Source organism: Vombatus ursinus, unplaced genomic scaffold, assembly GCF_900497805.2.
Source record: "Vombatus ursinus unplaced genomic scaffold, bare-nosed wombat genome assembly UNPS02010788.1, whole genome shotgun sequence".
NCBI classification, from domain to species: Eukaryota; Metazoa; Chordata; class Mammalia; order Diprotodontia; family Vombatidae; genus Vombatus; species Vombatus ursinus.
In genome coordinates this window covers 6,344,232-6,369,224 of record NW_020950566.1, presented here as the reverse complement: position 1 = coordinate 6,369,224, position 24,993 = coordinate 6,344,232, and the positions used below count along the sequence as shown (strand labels likewise).

The following is a 24,993-nucleotide window of genomic DNA, read 5'->3' as shown; positions in this document are numbered from 1 at the left end:
ATTGTATCAACTGTTATGCATTAGAATATTCCTTTAAGTGTGTCAAGATTTTCTGAGCTATTCTCCGTTGGGCTTCTTTTCCATGGTGCGAGCAATTCGCTACAGTGTTTAGAAGGTCGATAGCCCGTTTTGGGCAGAAATCCAGTGGCTGATGAGCTGAATGGCGATGTCTAGGACAACGTCTGCCAACATTGGGCATCTAGGGACTGAAGGATTCATACTAATCATATGTCATAATCATACTAGTTTTTAAACATGTAAAACATAGTTTCCGCACTTTGGTAGGTGGGTTACTCCATATAATCCCTTTTTAATTCACCATACTATATACTGCAACTACTTATGAAAACAAATAAAATATTTTTTTCTTTTTTAAAATTTTATTTATTTTATTCTGAACTTAAGAAATAAAACAAGCATTTCTTTAATATAGTAGAATAGAAAAAAAGATGATTGTATATGAAACTATTATGTACAACTTGCTATTCCTTTTAAGTATATGATGAAGTTATCATGTAACTTTCTTTTTTTCTTTTTCTTCCTCTTTTTCTTCCCTCCCTCCACCCTAGAGATTGCTACCATTAGACACAAACATGTATGTGTGTATGTGTGTGTGTGTGTATACATGTAAAACCATTCTATATATACTTCTATTTAGCAGTTCTTTCTAGATAGCATCTTCTTCCATAAGTTCTTTGTGGTTAATTTGGGTATTTATAATAGTCAAAATGACTTAGTCCACTCAAATTTGTTCTTAAAACAAATTGTTGTTACTGTATACAATGCTCTCTTGGTTCTGCTCATTTCGCTCTTCATTATTTTGTGCAAGTCTATCCAGGTTTTTCTTAAATCATTGAACTCATAAATTTCTTATAGCACAATAGTATTCCATCACAATCATATACCATAATTTGTTCAGCCATTTTCCAGTTGATGGGCATCTCTGCAATTTCTGGTTCTTTGCTACCACAAAGAGAGCTGCTATAAATATTTTAGAACATGTAGGTTCTTTTCCTTTTTCCTTAGTCATCTTGGGAAACAGACTTATTAGTAGTATTCCTGGGTCAAAGGGTATAGGCAGTTTAATTTTTCTACAAATAAAACAGTTGTAGCCTAGATCAGAAGGAAAGCAGAAAATTGGGGAAAATTTTATAGACAGATTCTCAGATAAGGGTCTCATATATACATGTCTCAAATATATAAAGAACTTTGTCAAATCTACAAGATCCCCAATTAATAAATGATCAAAAGATATGATCAGGAAGTTTTCTGATGAAGAAATCAAAACAATTTAGAATCATATAAAAATGCTCTAAATAATTATTGATTAGAGAAATGCAAATTAAAACATCTTTCAGTTATCAGTTTATACCTGTCATATTGGCCAAAATGATCAAAGGGAAAAGCAACTAATGTTGGAGAGGATATGGAACAATTGGGACATTGATTCACTGTTGGTGGAACTGTGAACTGATCCAGCCATTTTGGAGAGCAATCTGTAATTATGCCTAAAGAGTTATTAAACTGCCAAATAAAAGGTTAAAAATAGTCTATCTTCTAACTAATTATAGTACTTAGTTACACTGTTTCTGACTGTTCAACATTTCTATGTTCTTACAAATCTTTAATTCATTCTCTTAATTATAATTGATATTCTTATCAATGATTGTGTTCATTTAACATGATATTTAGGTAATCTTTTGGTTGGAAGCAACAACACAGATATCTTCAGTATTTAATGAATTAATATTAATACAAATAAATGTATTTCTTGAAGTGTTCAGCTCCAAAGAAGTGGATATCATCTGATGACAGAGAAATATTAATGGATACACAATATACTATCAGAGCCAGAGAGCTGCAAGATATCTATAACTGCATTATAATTAAAAACATCTGTGATGATGAGAGGCTAGATGTGCTGTTAACACTGAAACACACTGTAAAGGTACTTTTCTTTTTGATTTTGGGCTAGAAGGAATGTTTTGATTGAATCCTGATGTAAACCCAAAATATCTCCAAGTAAATAGTTATTAAGGTGATTAATAGATTCATTATATGAATGAAATCTTATTTTTTATCAACCAACCCAGCTTTTCTTACTTAAATTTGGCAGATTATGGTTTTGTGGTTTCACAGTTAGTGTCCATCATGACTTATATTGTACTTTCATCTTTTTCTTCTATGAAATATTTGTATTTAATTCAGAGAATGGCATAATGCTAAATACTTCATTCAGAAGTAGGAAGAGAAACAATGTAAGCAAAAGGCACAGTGTTAATTCTGACAGAGCCAGGCATGTGCAGAAGAGTATGTGGGGACCAGCCCCGCTGGAGTGGAATGTGTACCTGTGTTGGGCATACTGAGATTCACCTACTGGTTGATGGAGTCATATGTCCCTAATTTTCTTACTTGTTCTTTTGTCCAATTTCCTTTTCTTTTTTTTTGCTCTGCTCATCTTAGTTGCAGTTATCTTTTGCATTACCATGTCTATCCTGTTCATCTCCTTTTTAATGATTTTCTCTTCTTTCCTGGTATTTTCTTATTCAAACACTCTCTTTCATATTAAAATACAAGTGTTAGTTTCTTTTAAAAAATATTCTGCATGATAGATCAGGAAATTGATAGTAATGAAATGATCAAAATTTGTCAAAGAACTTTTTGTCTTCTATAGGAACATGAATGTAAACTGACCCAGGACATCTTAGAATTGATTGACCGAGAGGTTGATCTTATGATGAGAGGAGTTAAAAGCTGTAATCTTGAAGGACTCAGAAAAAGAATAGCTACACTATTTCTTCAATACATTAAAACACCCTTGTTTAATCCTGAAGTTGCCAGATACCTTAAGGTATTTTTCTACTTTTTCTATATTATCTTTTCTATGTTTTCAGCTATAATATGCATGGAAAAATTTAAAAAATACTGCAGGCTTGTTTTTGAACACCATGAACACTTAGCAGTTTAACCTACTTAAAGGGTAGGCCTTTTAGTACATCAGTAACTAAACACTTTGCCCAGGGTGGGGGGAAGGTTAGAGTTAGGTTAGAGTTCGTCATTGAATCTTTTTTTTTTTTTAACCAAATTCAACCAGAAACACTATTGACCTCCTAGAATAAGATTGTAGTATTGTAAAAATGACCAGTGTATACCCCAGTGAATCAGAGGTAGCCAAGGCAACCTCATTCCTCTAGAACAGAGATATCAAATTTGTGGTCTCCCTGCAAAAGTTACAAGTGCAGCCTGAACTGGATTAAAATGTAATTGGGAAATGTTTAACAAAACAAATAAAAATACAGTACAACATAGATAATGTTGATTTGTGGTTTTCTAAGTCAATATACCACAAGAGGGATCTGATTCTATTTGAGTTTGATACCACTGTTCTAGGGGATCTCAGGAAGTAAGTTAAAACAGCCCCTGAACACCTGAGCTAGCTATCATAAAGCTAAAGCCTATGTGCTATATTCCATAGGTTAAGCCCAGAGGTTCTCACTCTGAGCCTATTTGCCCTTTCATAACCTACATTTATTAACAAATTTGTTTATCTAGATTCTCAGCATGTAACAGGATAGAAGCAGCAAGTTAGAAACAGGATATTAACAATTAAAAACCGGCTAAAACAACAACAATGAGAAATAACAACTATTATCGAAGGATACTTAAACTCAAAAAGCCAACCTAAAACTGTGCCCCATATCATTGGATAAGTTCATAATCATGATCTTCAGTCATCAAAAAGAACTGAAATTTTATTGAGTAGTCTCTTTCATAAGGCAGAGATTAATGTAATAGACTGCATACTGTAGTAGAAGAGGGAAATATATTAAGAGCCAGGAGATGTATGTCTAATCACGGCTCTGCCATTAACCACCTTAGGCCTTAGGCAAGTCATTGGATTTCTCTGGTCCTTAGTTGCTCCATCTGTAAAATGTGAGAGCTGGACCTGAAAGGGCCTCGACGCTTTGAAAATTCCAAGACTCTAATGTGATTTCCATTAAAAATGGTAACATTTTTTCAAATCTTAGTATGTGAGGAGGTAAACCTTAATTGTTTCAGAAGTTATATTTTGTGGAGCACCTTAATGCTGCTAAATAGATAAGGCATTTGCCACAAGGCCCTTTCCTGTGAATTCAGGAAGGGGTTACTGAAATAAAAGAATTAGGTGGATATGTGGCCTCCTCAGTATGGCTCTTTTGTCCCAGCCCCTCCTCTACATCTTCCCACTTTGTATGATTTCTGCTCATTAAGGCACCAATGGCCTTTTCCTCATTCTTTTAATATCTCCAGTGTGGCATCTGCCTGACTCCTTCTTATCACATGACCGGCCCCCTTCTTTTTCTGGTTGTCCATAGGAAAACTTAAAGGAACCTTTATGTTCTCTATTGTATCTTTGCTGCCCCTTCTCATATTCAGGTCATGGATAGTCCAACCATTTGGCATCTTTCTTTTACCTTTTCAGAAGCAGGAAAGATACTTTCATCCCATGAGCCATTTTAATTTAGGTAAACATAGTTTCTATTTGAACAAAAGATGTTTATCACATGTCCTATTAAAAAATAATTAGGGAAATAAACTTAATTACCTTTTATGCAGGAGAGTGTTAACTGTATAATTTCCTAATTATAGAGTGCGAAAAATTCCTCATCCTTTATTCTCCATCCAGATTCTTGTACTTGTCATTTACAATGTCATTGTCAGTTGCTGCAGAGTTTTATGAAGAATCAGTAAGGGTTCACTGGAGAACTTTTGGAGAGTTAAATCTTGCATCTTTGCCCCAGTCACTTTCTACCTGAAACTTGGGCTCTTGGACACTTAGGCCCTAGTACTCGATCCCAAAGGGGCATGGGTGGCAGCCTTCATCCTGATAGGTAAAGCCCTGGAAGGACACAGAGGACCCTGTAGCTCTTCAAGGAAGAGTTGTGCTTATTAGCTTTAATGAAGTCCACTCATATTCTTAGCCCTGTGTCATGTCCACAAAACAGGAAGATAAAGACCTTTTTCCAAGGTTGAACTAATCAGCAGAGTTAGAAATGAACTCAGAAATTTTGTCTCTTCAATCTTTGTTCTAATTCCTAGAACCATTTTCTTACCCACAAATTAATTAAGATTTTAAATTGATAGACAAATTTTCCTCTCAAGAACAAAGGTATTGTGTAAATAAATTTTAAATGAGCATTATCCTTTTGGAAGATGAAAGATCTATGAGAAAGGAGTAGAGAAGAGAGGAGGAGAAAAGTGAAAGATATTGAGAATGCAAGAAAGCATGGGGAATCAGTGAACTATTTTAACCCTATACGAGAAAGCATGAAATACCCTGACATTAATTCCTATTCCCTACTCTATGAAGAGATACTTTATAGAACCCTTCATATTATAAAAATGTCTAGTGAAGCAAGCTCATACTCTGCTCTTGCCTGGTCCCTTGAGGGAGCAGTCAGTGTGGATTTAGACCTGTAGGCGGTCTTAATCTTCTTTTGTGTCCAAGGTCATGTCGGCAGTTGGGTGAAGACTTGGGTCCCCTTTTCATAATAATTCTTTTAAATGTGTAAAGTAACATGCATAGGATTACAAAGGAAACCGCGGAGTAATGAAAATAAAGATGTAATGTTTTTCCCATCCAAGTTCACAGACCTCTGAAGTCTATTTCACAATCCTCCTGTATGATATTCTACCCAGAGCTACTGAATCAATTTGTTTGTTCGCTGAATCATTTCTTATCCCCTACTCCTCTGAAATCCTTAAATGTCCAATTTCCTCTGAATTAATGTTATTGTTCTTATACATAGTCCAAACTGGTTGGTAAAGTGATTGAAATAACTGGATCATCTAGTTGATAATTCTGTTATTTATGCTGTCTAGACATGGTCTGATTAGAATAAGTAATGCAGTGTGCTGTTGGAAATGCAGAATGTCTAACGTCTATACACACACACACACACACACACACACACACACACACACACACTAATGCTGAAAGACTTCTAGGAGTCAGGAGATACGAATTCTAGCCCTTTCACTGATTAACTTAAAGACCATGAACCTAATTACTTATTTGTAGGATGGCCTTGGTCTCCTCAGCATAGAGTGGGGAGAATTCTTTATCCTTTATTAACCTGTATGTGTTTTCTCCCTAGTACCTGGTACATAGAAGGCATTCTCCAACATGCTTGTTGGAGAAAAGGAACTGTCTAACTTTTTTTATTTGCATACCTATTGCTTAGACAATGCTTTGCCCATAGTAAGAGCTTAATAAATGCTCTGTCATTTATTCATTCATGACAACCTCTACACTCTGGGACAGTTTACTTAATTTCTTTGAATCTGTTTCCTTATTTGTAAAATGGAAATATTTATACCTACCGTCTATTAAACAGAAGGTTGTTTTGAAAGCATTTTGAAAATTATAAGGCATTTTGTGAATATATTGTTATTAGGAATGTATTTCCATATCAACTTCACAGAAAATTGTTGTTTTCTTAATAATTGGTGAGAGATTCCTTTGTCTAAAGTATTTAAACAGTTATACTTTTTGGAACATAAATGGTTTAGTATCTAGTTTTAAAATAAAAAAAATTCCTAGAGCTGTAAATGTTGTTAAAACACCATTTTAATATGCAAACTATCAGTATATATGTTGATCATTAATGGACTCTTATGATTTTTAAATTATCAGAGCTAGTGGTTCGATCTAAGATTGAAATCTTCCAATTTTTCTATTTAGGTTCCGCAAGATCCAACAGAGTTTTATAAAAATACTTACTTTTGTCGCAGTTGTGAGTTGTATTTGCCATCCACAGAGTTCTCCATCTCGTCCACTTCCTACCATGTTAGCAGATGTCGTCAGTGCTGTACGCTTGACAATGAAGCCCGACAGCGTGAGGCATTTTTGAAATACAAGTTTTTACTCAAACAGCTCTATCAATCAGAAGCTGATTATGAAGATGATTCTAAGATTGCTTATCTGATGCAGGTATGATCTGTATCATCCATTAGTGACTGATCGTAGAGATGATTGTCTCTCTTTGGCTTGGCTCTCTCCATAGCATTTTGAAATGGAGTGATAGTAACACCAATCAAAAACACTCTGGAGTGAGAACCGTGTGGATTGGTTGTATAGTTCTAGAGAAGTGTGCACAATTCTTGAGCCACTTTCTTTTGACTCCATTCTGAAGGAATAGGTATAGGCATGATTTCCTCTCCATAATATGGTGACCTTTGTTCTATACCTTTGCATTATATAGACTTAGACCTTCCTGTGTTTGGGGAATTGATTGTCTCTAACCCAGAAAGCTAGCCCTCAAGAAGGAAGGCAGGTTTTGTTTTGTAAAGTGATGTCAATTTATGAAATAGCCTTATTTTTCAAATGCTCACTAACATTAAGTAGAGTTTACTCTTTAAAAGTAAACTCCTTACTATGTGTGAAATGAAGCAATACATTGTAGTAACTAATTGCAGCAGAAAATATATTACATCTTATTCTGTGTGACCTAGGTGTATTCATTCATTTCACATAAATTAGCATTTGATCAAGTCAGGGCTATTGGCAAATGATTGATTCATCTAATCACGTAGACTTAGCCATAGTTGCAGCAAAGTACGGTCAGAAAACCACAGAATTTCATAATTTCAAGGAACTTCAGCAGTCATTCTGTGCCTAAAAAAAAAGAAAGAAAAGAAAAGAAAGAAATAGCCTCCACAACATACCCAGCAAGTGGTCATTTGACTGGAGATGATCCAGTCTCCAGAGATAGGAAACCCACTTTCTCCTTGAGGTGCCCCACTCCACTTTTGCATGGCTCTGATTATTGGAAGTTTTTCCTTAAATCAAGTCTAAATTTGCCTTTTTGTAATTTATACACATTGTTCTTAGTTGCATTCTCTGAGGCTGAACAAAACCTATCTCAAGGTTTCCTATTTCCTCTAAACTTAAATACTATTAGCAGTTGAAGTGTCTAACCTCTAGTCTTAGAATTGTATTAGATTATGATCTTCTCAACAGCTGTTTTTCATCGTTATATCACCAGGACCTAACACCATGCATGGCATGAAATAAATGTTTGGATTGACTTGGACAGAGAATAAAGATAAATGGGGCCTGAATCTGAAAACCTGACCTCATTAGCACTCTGCACTAACAAACAACGGAGCTCACTGTATTGCACCTTGAGAAATAAATAAAACACAAGACAAGGTTTCCTGTTGTATGTTTACATGCCTGGGTATTTGTAAATCTCATTTTTAGCGCAAGGAACAGAAGATGTAGCAGGAACACAACAGTTATCTTCAAATATTTAATGCAGGGTTATCACATAAAAGGAGAGTGAGAATCCATTCATTCCTTTCATTTCTAAGGCATTTATTAAGTGTATTCTTTATGTAGAGACACAGTGCTAGGCACTAGGAATACAGAGACAAAACAAAAATCAAACTGCCCTCAAGTAGCTTCCTCTCTATTAGGGAATACAGCATTTAAAACAGAGAAATACAATACAATTTAAGGAGGGCAAAAGCACTGGCAACTAGACCAATAAAGGCTTCCCAAGGAAGGTATTTTTATCCTAATAAACAGAGATAAGGAGGAAGTACATTCCAGGCAAAAGGAACAATCTGGAAAGGCCTGAAGGCAGGAGATGCAATGCTGATCTGGGGGCAAAGCAAGTAACTGAGTTTGGCTGGACTGGAGGGTACATCTCAGGGAGTCCTGGGAGATAAAGATGGCAAGGTCAACTTGAGCCACACTGGGGAGTTTGCCTTGCAATGCCAAAGGAATGCAGCAGTGCCTCTGCATGGAGTAATCAAATGATTAAAGGAATGAATGGATTCTTACCCTCCTTTCATGTGATAACCCTGCATTAAATATTTTTCAACATGCAATACAGTGAGCTCAGTTGTTTGTTAGTGTAGAGTGCTAATGAGGTCAGGTTTTCAGATTCAGCCTCCATTTATCTTTGTTCTCTGTCCAAGTCAATCCAGCATTTATTTCATGCCAAGCATGGTGTTAGGTCCTGGTAATATAAAGTTGAAAAACAGCTCTTGAGGAGATCATAGTCTAATAAAATTTTAAGACTAGAGGCCTAATTCCTGGTTAGACATTTCAACAACATCTGCTAATAGTCACAAGAGACCTGATAGGAGTGAGTTTTAGTGCAAATCTATAACCATTATTGGATATATCCATCATTAAAAGTGGGTTCTAAAAGTCAAGTTCACAAAGAGATGGTGAGGAAGGTATTGCTAGCAAGTTAAACAGAAAAAGGTCAGTCACTTAGCTAGATCGATATAAGTTAAAAGGACTAAAAAAGCAAATGCTGCCATCACGTCCCCCCCACCCCATACCCCCCATACAGAGCAAGGGACTTTGCTCTACTTTGCCAATTCTGGAATGCTATGATTAGATGTAGTCACCATATTTTAGGAATGATATAAGGAAGATAGAATGTGTCTAGAATAGGGTGACCAGGATGGTGAAAGGATGAGAAAACACACCACATAAAGGCTGGTTAAAGGAACTGGAGGTATTTAGCTTGGAAAAAAATTTTAGAAGGAGTGTTTATGGCTGCATTTGAAGGGCTGTCATGTGGAATAGTGTCCTGCTTCACCCCAGAGAACAGAAGTAGAGGTGTATGGAAATTGGTGAGAGGCAAATTAAGACTTGATATAAGGAAAAAACTTCCCAACAATGAAGGATATCCCAAAGGAAAATGGGTTTCTTTGAGAGGTAGTGGCTTCCCTTTCAGGGGAGGTCTTCAAGCAGAGGGTAAGTGAATTAATTAGTAAATGAAGAAGTTATTCAACACCTTCTGTGTATCAAACACTATGCTAGGAAACTGGAGGACATACGAAGTTAGAAAAGAAATTTTCCCTACCTTCGAGGATCTTGTGTTTTTGCATACTAAAGAAGAAAGGAGAGGCATGAAATGATTGGCTTATCTTTGAAAATTTTAAGCATATTCATGTATACATTTAATTCTTTTGGCCAAGGCAGTATCATAATGTGGTAGACTAATTCCGGGAACTAGCAAAATGTAAACTGAAAATGATAATTTCTTTCTACAATAGCAGTAATAAATTTTCATAATTTACATTTCCCTTCTTCTTAAAATGGGGAATTTTGTACTTTCCTTCCTAAAATTATTTAATTTCACTTTATAAGTTTATTGCTCCTCCTAAGATGCATTCAAAAGCATTCTTAGATAATTTAAAATTCGTGCATGTCTTAAAAAAGTAGGATATACCTTTGGTAAAATTCAGGTTATGTATTAGCACACTATTAGGTTTATAGTTTAATATGTATCTTCTTAAACTATTTCCTCTTGGTAGCAATCAATCAGTAAATTAATCAACAAGCATTTATTAAGCACCCTCTTTGTACCAGGCACTGTGCTAAGTGCTAGAGATATAAAAACAAAGTGTTCTTCTAGGTTTTTTTTTTTCCTAGACTGACAAATATTGTCACTTTAATCATTGTATTGCCTTTTATGATGATTCTTTCTCCAGACCTGTAAGAATGTCATTGATATTTGTGGACTACATAGATGTGACTCTAGCTTGCATCCCTCTTATGTGTATTATTCTGGAAATTTTGGTGTCTTCATGACTTCCCTGCAGGCTTTACAAAATTAAGATCCTGCCACTAATGGAATTAGAGTGTTAGAGAAGTTCTGAAATGACTTTTCTAGAATTTAAACTTGATGACTCATTAACAGCACTTAATAGAAGCCATTTCTCATGTAGCATTGACTTCATCAATGAAGTTTGCGCATACAGAGCTACTTGGATGAGGTGAAGTACTCTGTAATTTACAGTTACTTTTAAAAGTAATCAGTCTCAATTAATACTAAATGGGAAAAGATGGCCATTCTTGTAAATGGAAAAAAAAATGTAGGAGTTAGAAAATACTTCTTCCCTTCAATAAAGAGTTACGATTTCATTAATGTGGCTCTTCCTTCCGCAAATAGAGAGTGCAGCCTCTCCATACATCAGTATATAATTTTCATAAATTGCTATGATAAAAAAGTGTTCTCGACAACCAGTTTTCTCGTGACGAGCCTCTTTACACACACCTCACGCCTGGTGCTCAGGTGATGGACTGGTGCTCCATTAATGGGACTATACACAAAGGCTTTACAGCTTGGCAGAACCTTTCAAAACCTGAGTGTTACTGGCAAAACCTTCTGTCACCTAAGATTTCCTTCATACCATGATGAGATCCAAGGGAAGAACCTCAAAAGAAGAGGTCCTGGAAAGTACGGACAGAAATAAAAAGTATTCCGAAGTTCTTCCAAATTTAAAAAAAAAATACATGATTTTTAATTTTAAAGTTACTACTGGTGAGGTGTTTCATTTTTATTGAGTATTTTGTTATTGGTAAAACTTTACCCTCTAATAAATAAATTCCCACAAGTCAAAACAGCACTATAAGCAAAAAATTGCTTATAGTAATGCAACCTTATACTTTAGTAGCATACCATTTGTTAAAATTTTAAAAAGGAGTGTGTGCTGTAAATTTACTAAGTTAATACCAAAACTAAGTTAATACCAAAATTTTTATCTTCAAAATTATTGTCATTCAGATCATTGTACTCATGGTGTATATTATTCTTTTGGTTCTGTCTTCTTTCCTTTGTATAGTTTCTTATAACTTCATATATTTCTTTGAATTCTTCCTATTCATTTTTCCTTGTGGCTCAATATTACTTCATTATATTCATATGCCATAAATTGTTCAGCTGTACCTCAATCCTTGGGCACACACAGATGGTATTCAACTTTTTGCTATTAATAATTTAGGGAGGAGATTTCTTTTCAAAGTTACATATATATGCATGCATATATATACATATATATATACGTACACATATATGTGTTGTTACAAATTTGAAACTTTTCATACTTTTAATATGAAAGATTCAAAGTATAATCACTGCTTATTAGGTTTGGGCTGCCTTTACTCGGGTCCTGAGAACTGGACCACCATTAATTAGAATCATAGAATATTAATGTTGGGAAGACATTTAAAGGTACCTGGTCCAACCTCCCACCCAATGCTAGAATCTTTCCCTGCCCTTTCAGACAATCTGTTTATTTTTATATGGAGCACAGAGGTTAAATTTCATCTCAAAGAGCTACCTTGTGTAGCTAATTGGTAAATATATACTAGTAGAGCGTTAATCGTTATTCCAGTAGAGTACTAGCATATTTTACATGAGTATAATTTTTATCATAGAAGATTTAATTCATCTGATTATTTTTTCTATCACAAAATAATAATAAAACACTTATTTTGAAGCTTCACAAGAAATGGGAGAAAATACAAAAATGAGAATAAAATAAATATTTTGAAATTAGTTTCAAAATTATGCAGAGTCTTCTAACTTTGTAATAAGCAAAATAAATTTATAAACAAAGGTATTGATTCCTAATTATTTTATTCCATCCAAGTACAATTTGTGTAGTATAACTTTCATATATAATGATAAAATTCGTTTACAACAATCACATTTATTACCTATTGACTACAAATGTGTACCAGTTAAAATAAAAATGAAACAAGATATAGAGAAGGCAAACATTTCGGCTTAGAGGAGGTGTTTGTTCATGGACTAGCCTACCTTGATTATCTGTAAAGTGCCATTATCCCTAATAGTGGCTTCAACCACAGAAAATAAGGAGCTCTATTATTATTGTAATCATTTCCAATATAATCTGTTTTTGTAGGCTACCTCTTGAAACTTTTTCTATTCTGAAATTATTTGTTCTTTTCATCACGTAGCAGATCTTCCTATCCATTTCCATTTTGACACTTTTAAAAAATTAAGCACTTTTGCTTTAAAAAGTACATGTAACAATTCAACTCAGTTTTTATATTTTGACACAAGATTAATGCAACTAACTAGAAAGAAGGAAGATGAACCAAATGATTAGAAATATATAGTAGATTAAAAACTCAGGTGTAGCCTTTAGATTTTTTACCATATTCCCTGCTGTGACAATGTGCTTTCTGATTTTTAGTAGTTACCAGGATATTCAGGTTGCATTTAATATATTGGATTACTATATTACATTTAGTATATATTGGATTATCTGTTACTGGAATACTATAGCAAATGATGGGCACAGATTTTTAAAAGTCAGTTTTTGTTAATTTTGTGTTTTTTTAAAGCCGATATCAAAAGAGATCATTATAGAATCATAGGTTTAGAAGACACTTTAGAAGTCATTGGGTCCAGTCTCATTTTACAGGTGAGAAAACTGGTTAAGTGATTAAGAGGTAAAGTGACTTGCACAGGGTTACATAGATATTAGATGCTGGAGGTAAGAGTTGAACCCAGGTCTTAGATTTCTGTTATCTTGTCCACAGATTTTTGAAATAATAGTTTAAATGTTTTCCCTTATTTCTGATGTGTCTCAATTGGGTCTGCATATGAATTCTGAATTCTATGCTTGTATTGCTAGACCTCGTAGAATGAGATATAAAACTACATTTTCATTCATTCATTTGAAAATGCTTATTGTCAGGCAGATAAAGAATCATTAAAAATTTAAATATATTTGAACTTTAATTAACACAGAGATCTTAACTACTAAAAAGGTAGAATGAAAATTAATTTATGAAGAGAGAAGTATAAAAAAGGGTCAATGAATGAGTGACTAATTTAAAAATCTTAGTAATAGTTGTCACATGGACAGTCATTGTTTTTATTGTACTTTATAGAATCTTGCATGGCTAAGTAGGATCCAGGTAATCCAGATTACAGATTAAGGACTGGTGAATCCAAGTCATTCATGGGAAAATATATTTTTTTTTTCTAGAGGGAGAAGATAACTTTACACCTGTAATGAGCAATTTAATTTTTTTAGAGAGATAAAGTATTTCAATTCTGTATTTTCAAAATTAAGGACAATGGAGAAGAGATTAAAAATACAATTAAACATAGGAAGGATAAATCCTTTATTTAAGACATGAAAAATAATAGATACGGAATTCTGTTCTGTATTATGGTGAGGAAAGAATAAAGATATTGAAAGAGACATATAAGAGTAAATTATCACTTATCACTACCTTTAAATGATATTGTTATTTTTACTATTAACTAATACTATTAACAATCCTTTCTACACTGGGAAGATGCTTGTCTAATTTTCTTTTCAAGTTTCAATATGTAGTTTTGAAATAAAGATTTCTTTTCCTACAAAATTTTGAAGATCTTTTCATGTGTAAGGGAATAGCTTAGATCTTAGATAATAATTGTAAAACTTTAAAAGACATCAGGTTAATTGCTGACCAACTTGAATAACTGTTTGTTATCTGAATGTTGTTATATTGCCTTTGTTCTTTGAGACATTAGACTAGTTTCATTTTTCCAGACCAGAAGGTTATGGAATGTTATCTCACTAGTACTAACTTTATGAGACTGATCCATACATGTATTAAAGATATCCTTGAGGAAAATTTGAGATGCAAGCAAGCAGAATTTTGTGAATGATATTCGCAAGTGAACCACGTCTTCATAGTCACAAATTTACTGAGAGGTAGAGAGAATATAAAATGCTTGTTGAAAAACATATAAAAAAGCATTTAATTTTGTAAAGTAAAATGCAGCTGTCAAGACTCTGACAGGATGTATATCATGATAAATATAACAGATAAATTTGTTCCACAACTCCCTGATTTTAAGTGAGGTATAAAACAGAGATGTATATTCACCAAAAGTGTTTGCCACTGTCATAAAGGATGTCCCGACAGCAGAATTCAAATGAAAGAAGAATTCCCTAAAGCTGTCTATAGTCATATGAAAAAAAATGCTCTAAATCACTATTGATTAGAGAAATGCAAATCAAAACACCTTTGAGGTACCACATCACACCTATCAGATTGGCTAATATGACAAAAAAAGGAAAATGATAAATGTTGGAGAAGATGTGGGAAAATTACCAAAATTAATGCATTGTTGGTGCAGTTGTGAACTGATCTAGCCATTCTAGAGAGCAATTTGGAACTATGCCCAAAGGGCTGTAAAACCGTGCCATTGATCCAGCAATACCACTACCAGGTCTGTATCCCAAAGAGATCGTAAAAAAGGGAAAAGGACCCACATGTACAAAAATATTTATAGCAGCTCTTTTTGTGGTGGCCAAGAATTAGAAATTGAGGGGATGCCCATCAATTGGGGAATGACTGAACAAGTTGCGGTTTATGAATGTAGTTGGAATACTATTGTTCCATGAGAAATGCTGAGCAGGCAGATTTCAGAAAAACATGGAAAGACTTATATGAACTGATGCTGAGTGAAATGAGCAGAGCCAAGAGAACATTGTACGCAGTAACAGCCACACAGTGCAATGACCAACTTTGATAGACTGAGCTCTTGTCGGCAATGCAAGGATCTAAGACAATTCCAAAGACAGATGATGGAAAATGCTTAACACATCCAGAGAAAGAACTATGGAGTCTGAATGCAGATCGAAGCATATTGTTTTCTTTCTTGTGGTTTTTCCCGTTTGTTCTTATTCTTCCCTCACAACATGACTAATGTGGAAATATGTCTAATAGGATTGTACATGTATAGCCTATATCCGATTGTGTGCCGTCGTGGGGAAGGAGGAAGGGAGGGAGAAAAAAACTCAACTCCAAATCTTATAAAAGTGGATATTGAAAACTATCTTTACATGTAATTGGAAAAAACAGAATACTATTAAGTGAAAAAGAAAGAAAGAAAGAAAGATTCCTATTCAATGATGAAGTCTCTCAGATATAAATATAGGTTGTGGATATCATTAAAACCTGAATTCCTACGGAGACTCCTAAATAAGATTCACAACCATGAAAAAAAATTTGGTTTAATAGTTTATATAAGAAAACCTAGGTGGATTGAAGATACCTATTTTCCAGACCATGGTGCGCACTTGAATGGATAGTCCATTGAAGCAGTCATATGTCTTACATTACAGTTGAATGATGACTGATCCCAGCATTGAAGAGGTGGAAGAGAAGCAGGTGGGTTGCTTTTGGCAAATTAAATAACACTTTCAATGACCACAAGCGTTTCCCTGCAAGGATCCCTATTTTTTAAACACAAGTATTCTTCTGATGATGCCCCATAGCCATGAGTCATGAGACAAAGCAAGCTCTGAAGAATTGGAGTCACAGCTCACCCAGACAGCAAAGACTGCAGTGTAGAAACCATGGCTTACATGTAAGAAGTGGCGTTGAGAGATATCTTCAAAGAGATGTATTATAGAAAAGGAGGTGGGTCAATTGCGTGGCAAAGCAAGGCTTCCATTTCCCCCAGCGTCAATTGAGCTTCCTATGGAAGGCTTTTGAGAGGACTTGAGTGAGAATCTCACAGGACAGAAATAAAGGAAAGGATTGTAATCTGCACCAATGGAATGTCCACATTGTTGTCCACACATCCATTGAAATATTATATAGATGTATGCCAAGAACTTACAAGTCTTCCTTTTCTCTTGATGGGATAAAATTAAACCAGATTTTCCACCTCTGTCAGGGGGAATAGAAAAGGGAAGAGCAGACGATACGGTCAAGGAGAGAAATCAGAAAGGGACAGAGAATTGAAGAAAAAGGGAGCCTCTTCCACATCATTTCCATAATTCCATTGCTCAGTTACATATTTGTAAACAGAGAAATGCTTCAGATGTAATTGTTGGAAACTAGTCGCCAAACGTCGATGCAGGGAGCTGTGTCAATACTTCTGTGTTCACTTTTATAGACAGATACCCCCAGGCATAGAAGAATGGCATGATTTGTCCAAGGTCACCGATGAGTCAGAAAGCGTAAATTGTCCTCCTTTCGATGAGTCATTTTGACCTTCAAACACAGGGATGGTCACTTGTCAGGGATTTCATAGAGAAGATTCTTATTCAGGCGTTGGCTGACCTGGATGATTCCTGGGGACCCTTCTAACCCTGAGACTTATTCTGTTATTCTCCAGAGACGAAGTAGTCTGTCTGCTGTTGGCACAGCGTCTGTGGAAGAATGCTTGGGCATTTACACCAGTGTTTCTGAGCTGGGCTGTTTTCTCCCAGTGCCTAATGTAAGAAGTCAGTGTGAACAGTGTCTAGTGTCATCACACTGGCCAATGACATTGGACTTTGGTTCCAGAGAGATGATTGCATTGAGGCAGGATGGCTCCTGCCTGTGGTTCTTAGGGATCTGGTTGAGCAGTGGTCAGGTTTTCAGGGGAATGTACCTCCTATGTGATGTCCGGATTATCCTTTCTCCAGATATCTTGTCTAGGTACGTGCTGTTTCAATGCCATGGAGCCAGGCATGGCCTCCTTAGGAGGTTTTTCATGATCCATGCATCAAGATTAGAAAGTACCTACTGTAATCCAAGACATTTCCTCTTTCTTTAGGGATCTTCCCTTGGTTGGGGGATGGGAGAGGTGCTGTAGGATTGAGGAGAAGGGGGAAGTGGGTCCATAATCTTCTGTGTGTCTAAGGCTGATCTGATTCTAGCAAAACCTTGTGGTTTTTAAGATCTGGGCTGGGGAACCTGAGGCCTCGAGGCCACATGTGGCCCTCCAGGTCCTCAAGTGTGGCCCTTTGGCTGAGTCCAAACTTCACGGAACAAATCCCCATAATAAAAGGACTTGTTCTGTAAAACTTGGACTCAGTCAAGAGGCTGTACCCAAGGACCTAGAAGGCCACATGTGGCCTCGAGGCCACAGGTTCCCCACCCCTGGTTTAGGTCGTAAGAAGAAAAGAGATTTAATAATTGCTAGTCTAGTAGGAGGAGGGATACAGGAACACTAAAGGCAGCTAGGTAGTATAGTGAATAGCGCCGGGCCTGGAGTCAAGAAGACCTGAGTTCAAATGTGTCCTCAGACACAGCTAGCTGTGTGACCCTGGGTAAGTCACTTAACCTCTCTCAGTACCCCAATTTTCTCATCTGTAAAACTAGCACCTACCTGACAGTTTTCTTGAGGTCAAATAAATTAACATATGTAAAATGGTTTGCAAAACTTAAAGTGCCCTCTTTAATGCTAGATGTGATGAGGATTTCATTTTAAGCTAAGTGATATTTTGACTTAGTTTTAGAGAAAAAGGAATAACTATAAATAAATATATGAAATATGTGATTCAAATTATAAGGGATAAGTAGCAAATTATTAGCTATAGATTTTTCAAGCTAACCTACATGCTTCCCTAATGTGAATGCCTCAAAATGATTGTCCTACTTATTTGCTCTTTACCACTAGGAGTCACTCAATGAGACAGAATATGATAGAAAGATCACGATACCTGGGTTCTGTAGCCTGGGCAAGTCACATCTTGTTGTACGTAAATTTTTTTTCATCTGCAATTTAGAAATAGTAATATTTCCAGGGATTTCCTCTGGATTGTTGTTATTCAGTCGTATCCGACTCTCTGTGACCCCATTTGGGGTTTTCTTGGCAAAGATTCTGGAGTGGTTTGCCATTTCCTTCTCTAGCTCATTTGACAGATGAAGAAACCAAGGCAAATAAGGTTAAGTGACTTGCTCAGGGTTGTGTAACGAGTAAATGAGTCATATTTGAAGGCATGAAGATGAGTCTTTCTGATTTCAGGTCTGGTATTTTATCCACTGCCCTGCCTAGCTGCTTGAAAAATATCAGGTGCTAAACAAATTTAGGATGCCTTACAGATAGTAACTGATTACACTTATATATTCTAGAGTGGTGTAGTGGGCAGGGTGCTGGATTTGAGCTTGAGACTTGGGTTCAGATGTGAGCCTGGACACTTATTAACCATGTGACCTTGGGCAAGCCACTTACACTCTCAGTTTAAGGAGCCTCAGTTTCGTCATCTGTAGAGTGGGGATAATAACACTTGTAGTACAGATTTCCCAGGGTTGTGTCTAGTCTCCCATGAATATGTAAAGTGCTTTGTAAATCTCAAAAAACTATGTTAATGGAAGTTATTATTGTTGTTGTTATCATAGTCTTCTGGCAGAAATAATCACTCTCCCTAAGTAAAAGGGCAGGTAGGACTGTAACGCTGAACAAACAAGACTGTAAAGATAGAATGAATAATGATTCTCATTCAAAACAAGGGGCTTTGTGCCACTGGACAACTCTTCTAAGTGACAGATATGCTAAAAAACTAAAAATCAAACTGTGTTTTATGTAACATAAAAACTAGAAAACCAATTTCATCACCAAAATTAAACCTAGCCATTCATTCTCAGATTTGCTTTTATTCCTAGCTACAAGATCTCCAGTACCTGATTGAGAACATTTGGGCTTCCCAGTCAGCCCTCAGCGCCTGGAGTGATCTCTATGATTTGGTCATTGTCAGATGGAACAAAACCCAGGAATGGGCACCTTGGAACTGTATTCTCCTCACTAAAGATGAAGCAAATGCTCATCTCAAGATGAAGAGCCTTGAAGAGGTAAGAAAGATTAAAGTGTCATTTATTTAAAGATTAAAGGGCAATTTGGGAGCAATTGCTACATAATTTTAATGAAGTTAAAATGAATTACTTCCTAAATGCATATTCCCAAATCTTTATGGGTATCTGTGTTTTAAGACAGTTAACCGGTCAATCAATAATCACTTATAAAGCAAATACAGAGAAGGAAACAATTGTTTACTTTCTTTTTTTGTTTTTGGTGAGGCAGTCAGGGTTAAGTGACTTGCCCAGGGTCAATTGTTTACTTTCAAGGAACTTTGATTACAATGGGGGAGACAAATTCGTGTATAAGTACATATAGAATAAATATAAAGAAAAAAACCATAAATATAGAAAGTTAGGGAGGTAGAGCACTAGTGATTGGGGGGATCAGGAAAGTCTTTCAGTAGAAGGTGGTGTCCAAGTTAGTCTTGAAAGAAGAGAAAGAGATTGTGTGAGGTGGTGGCAAGGAGGGAGGCCGACCGTGCTGGGCACGTGAAAACTCTTATGGAGCTGGGAGATGGAGGCCATGTGTGGAGAAGAGAGAGTAGGATTGTTTAGCTTGAATACAGAGGGAGGGAAAGGACACCAGTACACATTGCTGCCGCTGTTTCTGATTTCCTCTGTGGCACAATCTCTCTGTGCTTATGTTTATCAGCAGTTTGGGAATAATATCTGTCTTTGTAGTATTGCTATGAGAATATGATAACGAATAGGAAACAACTTTCAAAGTCATGAAGGGCTACTAGTTCATAGGTGTTAAAAGCAGGTAGACGACTGTAGCCTCATTGATCTAGAATGTGAGGGGACATGAGGACCCATCCTTTCATTTTACTGAGGCCCAGGGAGGGTGACTTGCCCAAGGTCGCACAGGTGGTCATTTGAAACCAGGTAGGTGGGATTTGAGCCCAACTCCTCTGACTCTCAGGCTAGTGTTCTTTCCTTTGGACCGATTTGCCTTCTCTTTTCTGATGTTTCATTTTCTAATGATCAGTACACAATATATATAACCCCACCCACCTACACATATATCTTACATATAAGATCTGCACAAATACAAGTCTATAATGTTGAATAGTCAACGTTTTCCTACTTCCAGTTCTAAATCGTGATAATTAGTGTTTAAATGATAACAATTCACTCATCAAGCACATATCAATCACCTACCATGGGCCAGATACTGTGTTAAGCTGCGGGTGTAGGAAGGTGAGAATGAAACAGCTCATGCCCTCAAGGAGTTGCCATTCTTTCCGGGGAGACGTCATTTCCATTTATAAGTACATACAAAATGAACACGAGGTGGTTTTGACAGGGAACAGGTTGGAGTTGCTGGATCAGGAAAGGCCTCCTGTAGGGAGGTGGGGCCTGAGCTAAACTTTGAAGGAAATAGGCATTCTAAGGGGAGGAGTCAGGAGAACATTCCAGGAGCGGGGTACAGCCCTTGCAAAGGCATAGACGGGAGATGGAACATCAAGTATGAGGAACGTGGCAGGCCCATAGAGTGTGGGAAGGAGAGCAAAGGATAATAAGCCTGGGATGTAGAATAAGTTCTTACATAGATGTTTTGGTTTTTGGTTGTATAGAAGTGTTTTCTGAATGTACTTTGTATATCTGTGCATGGATCATTGAACCTTTTGTAGTAGCAAATGACATTCTTTCCTTGTCTAAAAGATCTCTTTAGCACAGCATTCCCTAGGAAGGCTCCGAAGTCTAATAAGGCTGGAGAATAGCTCAGGATCCGTGGTTCATTTCCAGCACAGACTGGCAGTGGCTGAGATGCTATCTATCACTTGTTTACCCAGGGTTTGTTAAGACAACTAAAATTGAAGAGTCCCTAAATGGCAATGCTGATTGGTGGTTTTAGAAACCCAGGATTAAATCAGCCCTGCAGGATAAATTACCTTCTTACCCTTGGGGGCAATCTCTTTAAAAAGTGCTCTGGAGATTCAGGTTTTATACCAAAATTTACACAGCAGACTGTGGAAAATGAAATGAAAATATCCCAGAATTGATTGAAATATGAATGCTCCCCTGTGACGGTTCTCATTGTATTAAGAATGGGAACTCTGTAAATGAAAAAAAGGTTTGTAAATATGAATCCATGCATCTATTTTTCTAAGGTTTAGTCATTAAAGGAGTACCTGAAAATGGAGAACACTGTAAGTTTTGTTATATTACACAGACACACTGCACTTTAACTGGCAATCATTGTGATGGAATATGGATTTAGTATAGTCACCTAGGCTCAGGGCCCCATTATTCATTTGTTTCCTGCTGCTATAAATGATAGAAGTATTGCAAAACTGAAATAGCATTTATTGTTTCCAAATTTGAAGTCAGAGATGAAATTGGTGGAACATGTTGATGAACAGATTTGAGGGTCCCTGTTGGTTTCCAAGGGAACTCTTTTCCTGAAGGCTATAGATGAGAGGATTCATGCATTTAATTCAGAAGGAAGTTTGGCCCCTCAGCAGCAGAGATGCGTTCTCTGCCCGCCATTGATTCAATCTCAGCTGCTGGTAATTCCATGAAAGATCTCACTTGGGGGAAAATAAAGAAAATGCTCTTCAAATAGTACTCGTTTTGAACATTTTCTAATTTGCCTGCTGTAGGTGTGTAGGGTTGGGGATGCTGATGTGGTTAATATGTTTCTGTTAAATTGAATTTAAAACTTATTTTCACTAGACTATTAAGAGGCAGGAGGGTGCAGTGGGAAGAAGCCCTGGGTTAATGCCTAGACTCTGAGCCTACCCCCTTCTGTAACTCACTTTGAACACATCCCTTTCCCCTTGAGAGGCTTCTCATTTCTAAAATGAGGGAGGGGCTCTGAGGCTATTTCTAGCGCTGACGTTCTGTGAGGCATTGTGGCATAGTGGGCAGAAAGCTGGCCTTGAGCCAGGAGGCCCTGGTTCTGACACACACATAGCCTCACCCTCACTATAGGCAATGCCTGAGTTGACTCTCAGTTTGACAGAAGGTACTGAGGTACGTTGGTAGAAAGGGAGACAGATCTGGGTCTTATCCACATTCTTTTAGGATTAAAAGAATGTTCACATGCAGGAGTGGGGAACCTGCGGCCTCGAGTTCACATTTTGTTCTGTGAAGTTTAGATTCAGTCAAAGGGCCACACTTGAGGACCACATGTGGCCTCGAGGCCGCAGGTTCCTCACCCCATCACATAGATCACCTCCCTGATCGTTACCACACCTGGGGGTGGGGGGAAATGGTAGGGAGCGTTCTGTGAAAATGAAAATTGAGGCTAAGTTCAGTGACCCCAGAGTGGCTGAGCTATTAAACGATGAAGCCGTGTCTCCCAGCAGATTTTGCTGTTCTAGTGGCTTTCTCCACGGCAGTGCTTCTGTATTCTCCCCAGGGAATTAAATAAAGATTACAGTAGTGTTATGTATTATATTTAATAAGCCAGGTTGCCTCATAAACATTTAATCAACCAGAAATGTAACCAAGCCTATCAGCGTCATCTCATTTAGGATAGTGGGCTGGAGCGAACCTCATTCCCAGTGCTGAGATTCCAGGGCTTCTTCAATTAATCCACACGACTCCCTTTGAGTATTTAATCTAATTACTGCAGTATCCAATTAAATGTTCTATTTGTGTGCATTTCTAATTTCAAGATGCCAGTATGATTGGATTTCTGTAAGTTGAGCTGAGGCTCCAAATCAGGCTGCCTCAAAATATTTCCTGTAGTTATGGTTTGAGGCCACTGTGGTATAAGCATTTACATTCAATTTAGGCAAGGAACAAGGAGTCTTCTCAGTTTATCTTTGTGTTGCAGGTTTAAGTATTTCCAGGCTTCTCTTAATTTATAGACTGTATTTACCCACTCAAAATGTAGAAAAAATAATCACGTCCATTTTCAGAAACTGAGCTAATCTTGAACAAGGGCCAGTAATCATGATAAGGAGATAGAGAAATACATACAGAAAGACTTCTGCTTTATTTACTTTTTTTACATAGAAAAAAACATTGAAGCCTCTCCATAGCAGATAGTATGATTTATAGTGAGGTGGGGGTGGGACTAGGGGACATAGAAAATTGGAGTTCTAGTTCCAGCCTGTATTTGGTGTCACCGATAATCCTGTCCTCACCCTCTCATCTCAGTATCTTCCCCAAGGAAGTGAATCTGCTTTTTCAAAGTCCATCTCAACTTTGTTCATTTTAATGGGGTGTCCAGTGCTTTCTAGGCACTGGTACAAAAGGATGTGGATAAGACCCGGATCTGTCTCCTTTTCTACCAACGTACCTCAGTACCTTCTGTCAAACTGAGAGTCAACTTAGGCATTGCCTATAGGGAGGGTGAGGCCATGTGTGTGTCAGAACCAGGCCTTCTGGCTTCAAGTCCAGCTTTCTGCCCACTACGCCACAATGCCTCACAGAACATCAGCGCTAGAAATAGCCTCAGAGCCCCTCCCTCATTTTAGAAATGAGAAGCCTCTCAAGGGGAAAGGGATGTGTTCAAAGTGAGTTACAGAAGGGGGTAGGCTCAGAGTCTAGGCACTGGTACTTCATCATTTTCCCCCAAAAAGGTTAAATACTTTTTTCTTCCTGATACTTGTTCTGTTGACATATGCATTTGCTTTTGGGTTTAGAAAACCCCATTGTGGGAAACGTTAGGCTTCTTTACCCTCAACTGCAGCTCTCCACAGAAACCATTTGTGCTTAGCACTTAGCACCCAGCCAGATGCATTTCTTCTTACTGTGGTCTAATGGTCAGATTCCTTTGCTGTTGTCAAGTTCCTAGGCAACTAATGCATATTGGTTACCTACTTGATACACTTGAAGTTCTACCTCGGTGGTATTAAAATTAAGTTTCTGTAACTTGATTTTTATGTACTTATTTTTAAAGTTTTATTGATGTATTTTGTTTTTATATTACAAATACCTCCAGATTACTTCCGCTACATAAGAACTCTCTTGTAACAAAAGAAAACAATTAAGCAAAAACTAACAAAAAAAGTGATGGCATCTGAAAGTTCATGCAACATTCCCTATCTGTGGCACTTCTAAGCTTTCTATTTTTAAGTGAGTTAGTTTTTTTACTTGAACAGAAATCTATTTTTTCACCTTGCCACTGCCATCTCATTAGAAAGAAAGAAAAGAAAAGAAAAAAACAAATTCCTTGTAACAAATATATATTCAAGCAAAACCAATTTTCTCATTGACTATATAGAAATATAGAGATAAAAATAAATGCACATTTATGTGTATGTATCGACTGTGCATGTTTGTTACAAGGAATATATAGGGATATATACATGTACCATACACACAGATATACATATATACATGTATACACATATGTATAAAATTCTATATGCTAAATCCAGCACCTCTTTATCAGGAAGTAGATGGCATGTATATTTCTTTATTTTTTAATTTTTAGGCAATTGGAGTTAAGTGACTTGAGTGACTTGCCCAGGGTCACACAGCTAGTAAGTGTCAAGTGTTTGGTCTGAGACTGGATTTGAACTCAGGTCCTCCTGACTTCAGGGCCGGTGCTCTATCCACTGCGCCACTCAGCTGCCCCAAAGGGCACTTTCTTTCTTTCTTCCTTTCTTTCTTTCTTTCTTTCTTTCCTT

The 24,993-nt window shown here is 36.7% G+C and overlaps 1 protein-coding gene across 1 annotated transcript in view; it reads left to right on the top strand.

Annotated features, from left to right (window-relative positions):
* Nucleotides 1-24,993, top strand: part of IQUB (IQ motif and ubiquitin domain containing) — a 90,935-nt gene that overhangs the window by 61,887 nt on the left and 4,055 nt on the right. Inside the window, exons 9-12 of the mRNA XM_027855180.1 lie at nt 1,778-1,948; nt 2,675-2,851; nt 6,725-6,973; nt 19,211-19,396. Coding sequence (XP_027710981.1) covers nt 1,778-1,948; nt 2,675-2,851; nt 6,725-6,973; nt 19,211-19,396 — 783 coding nt within the window. The remainder of the gene's footprint in view (nt 1-1,777; nt 1,949-2,674; nt 2,852-6,724; nt 6,974-19,210; nt 19,397-24,993) is intronic.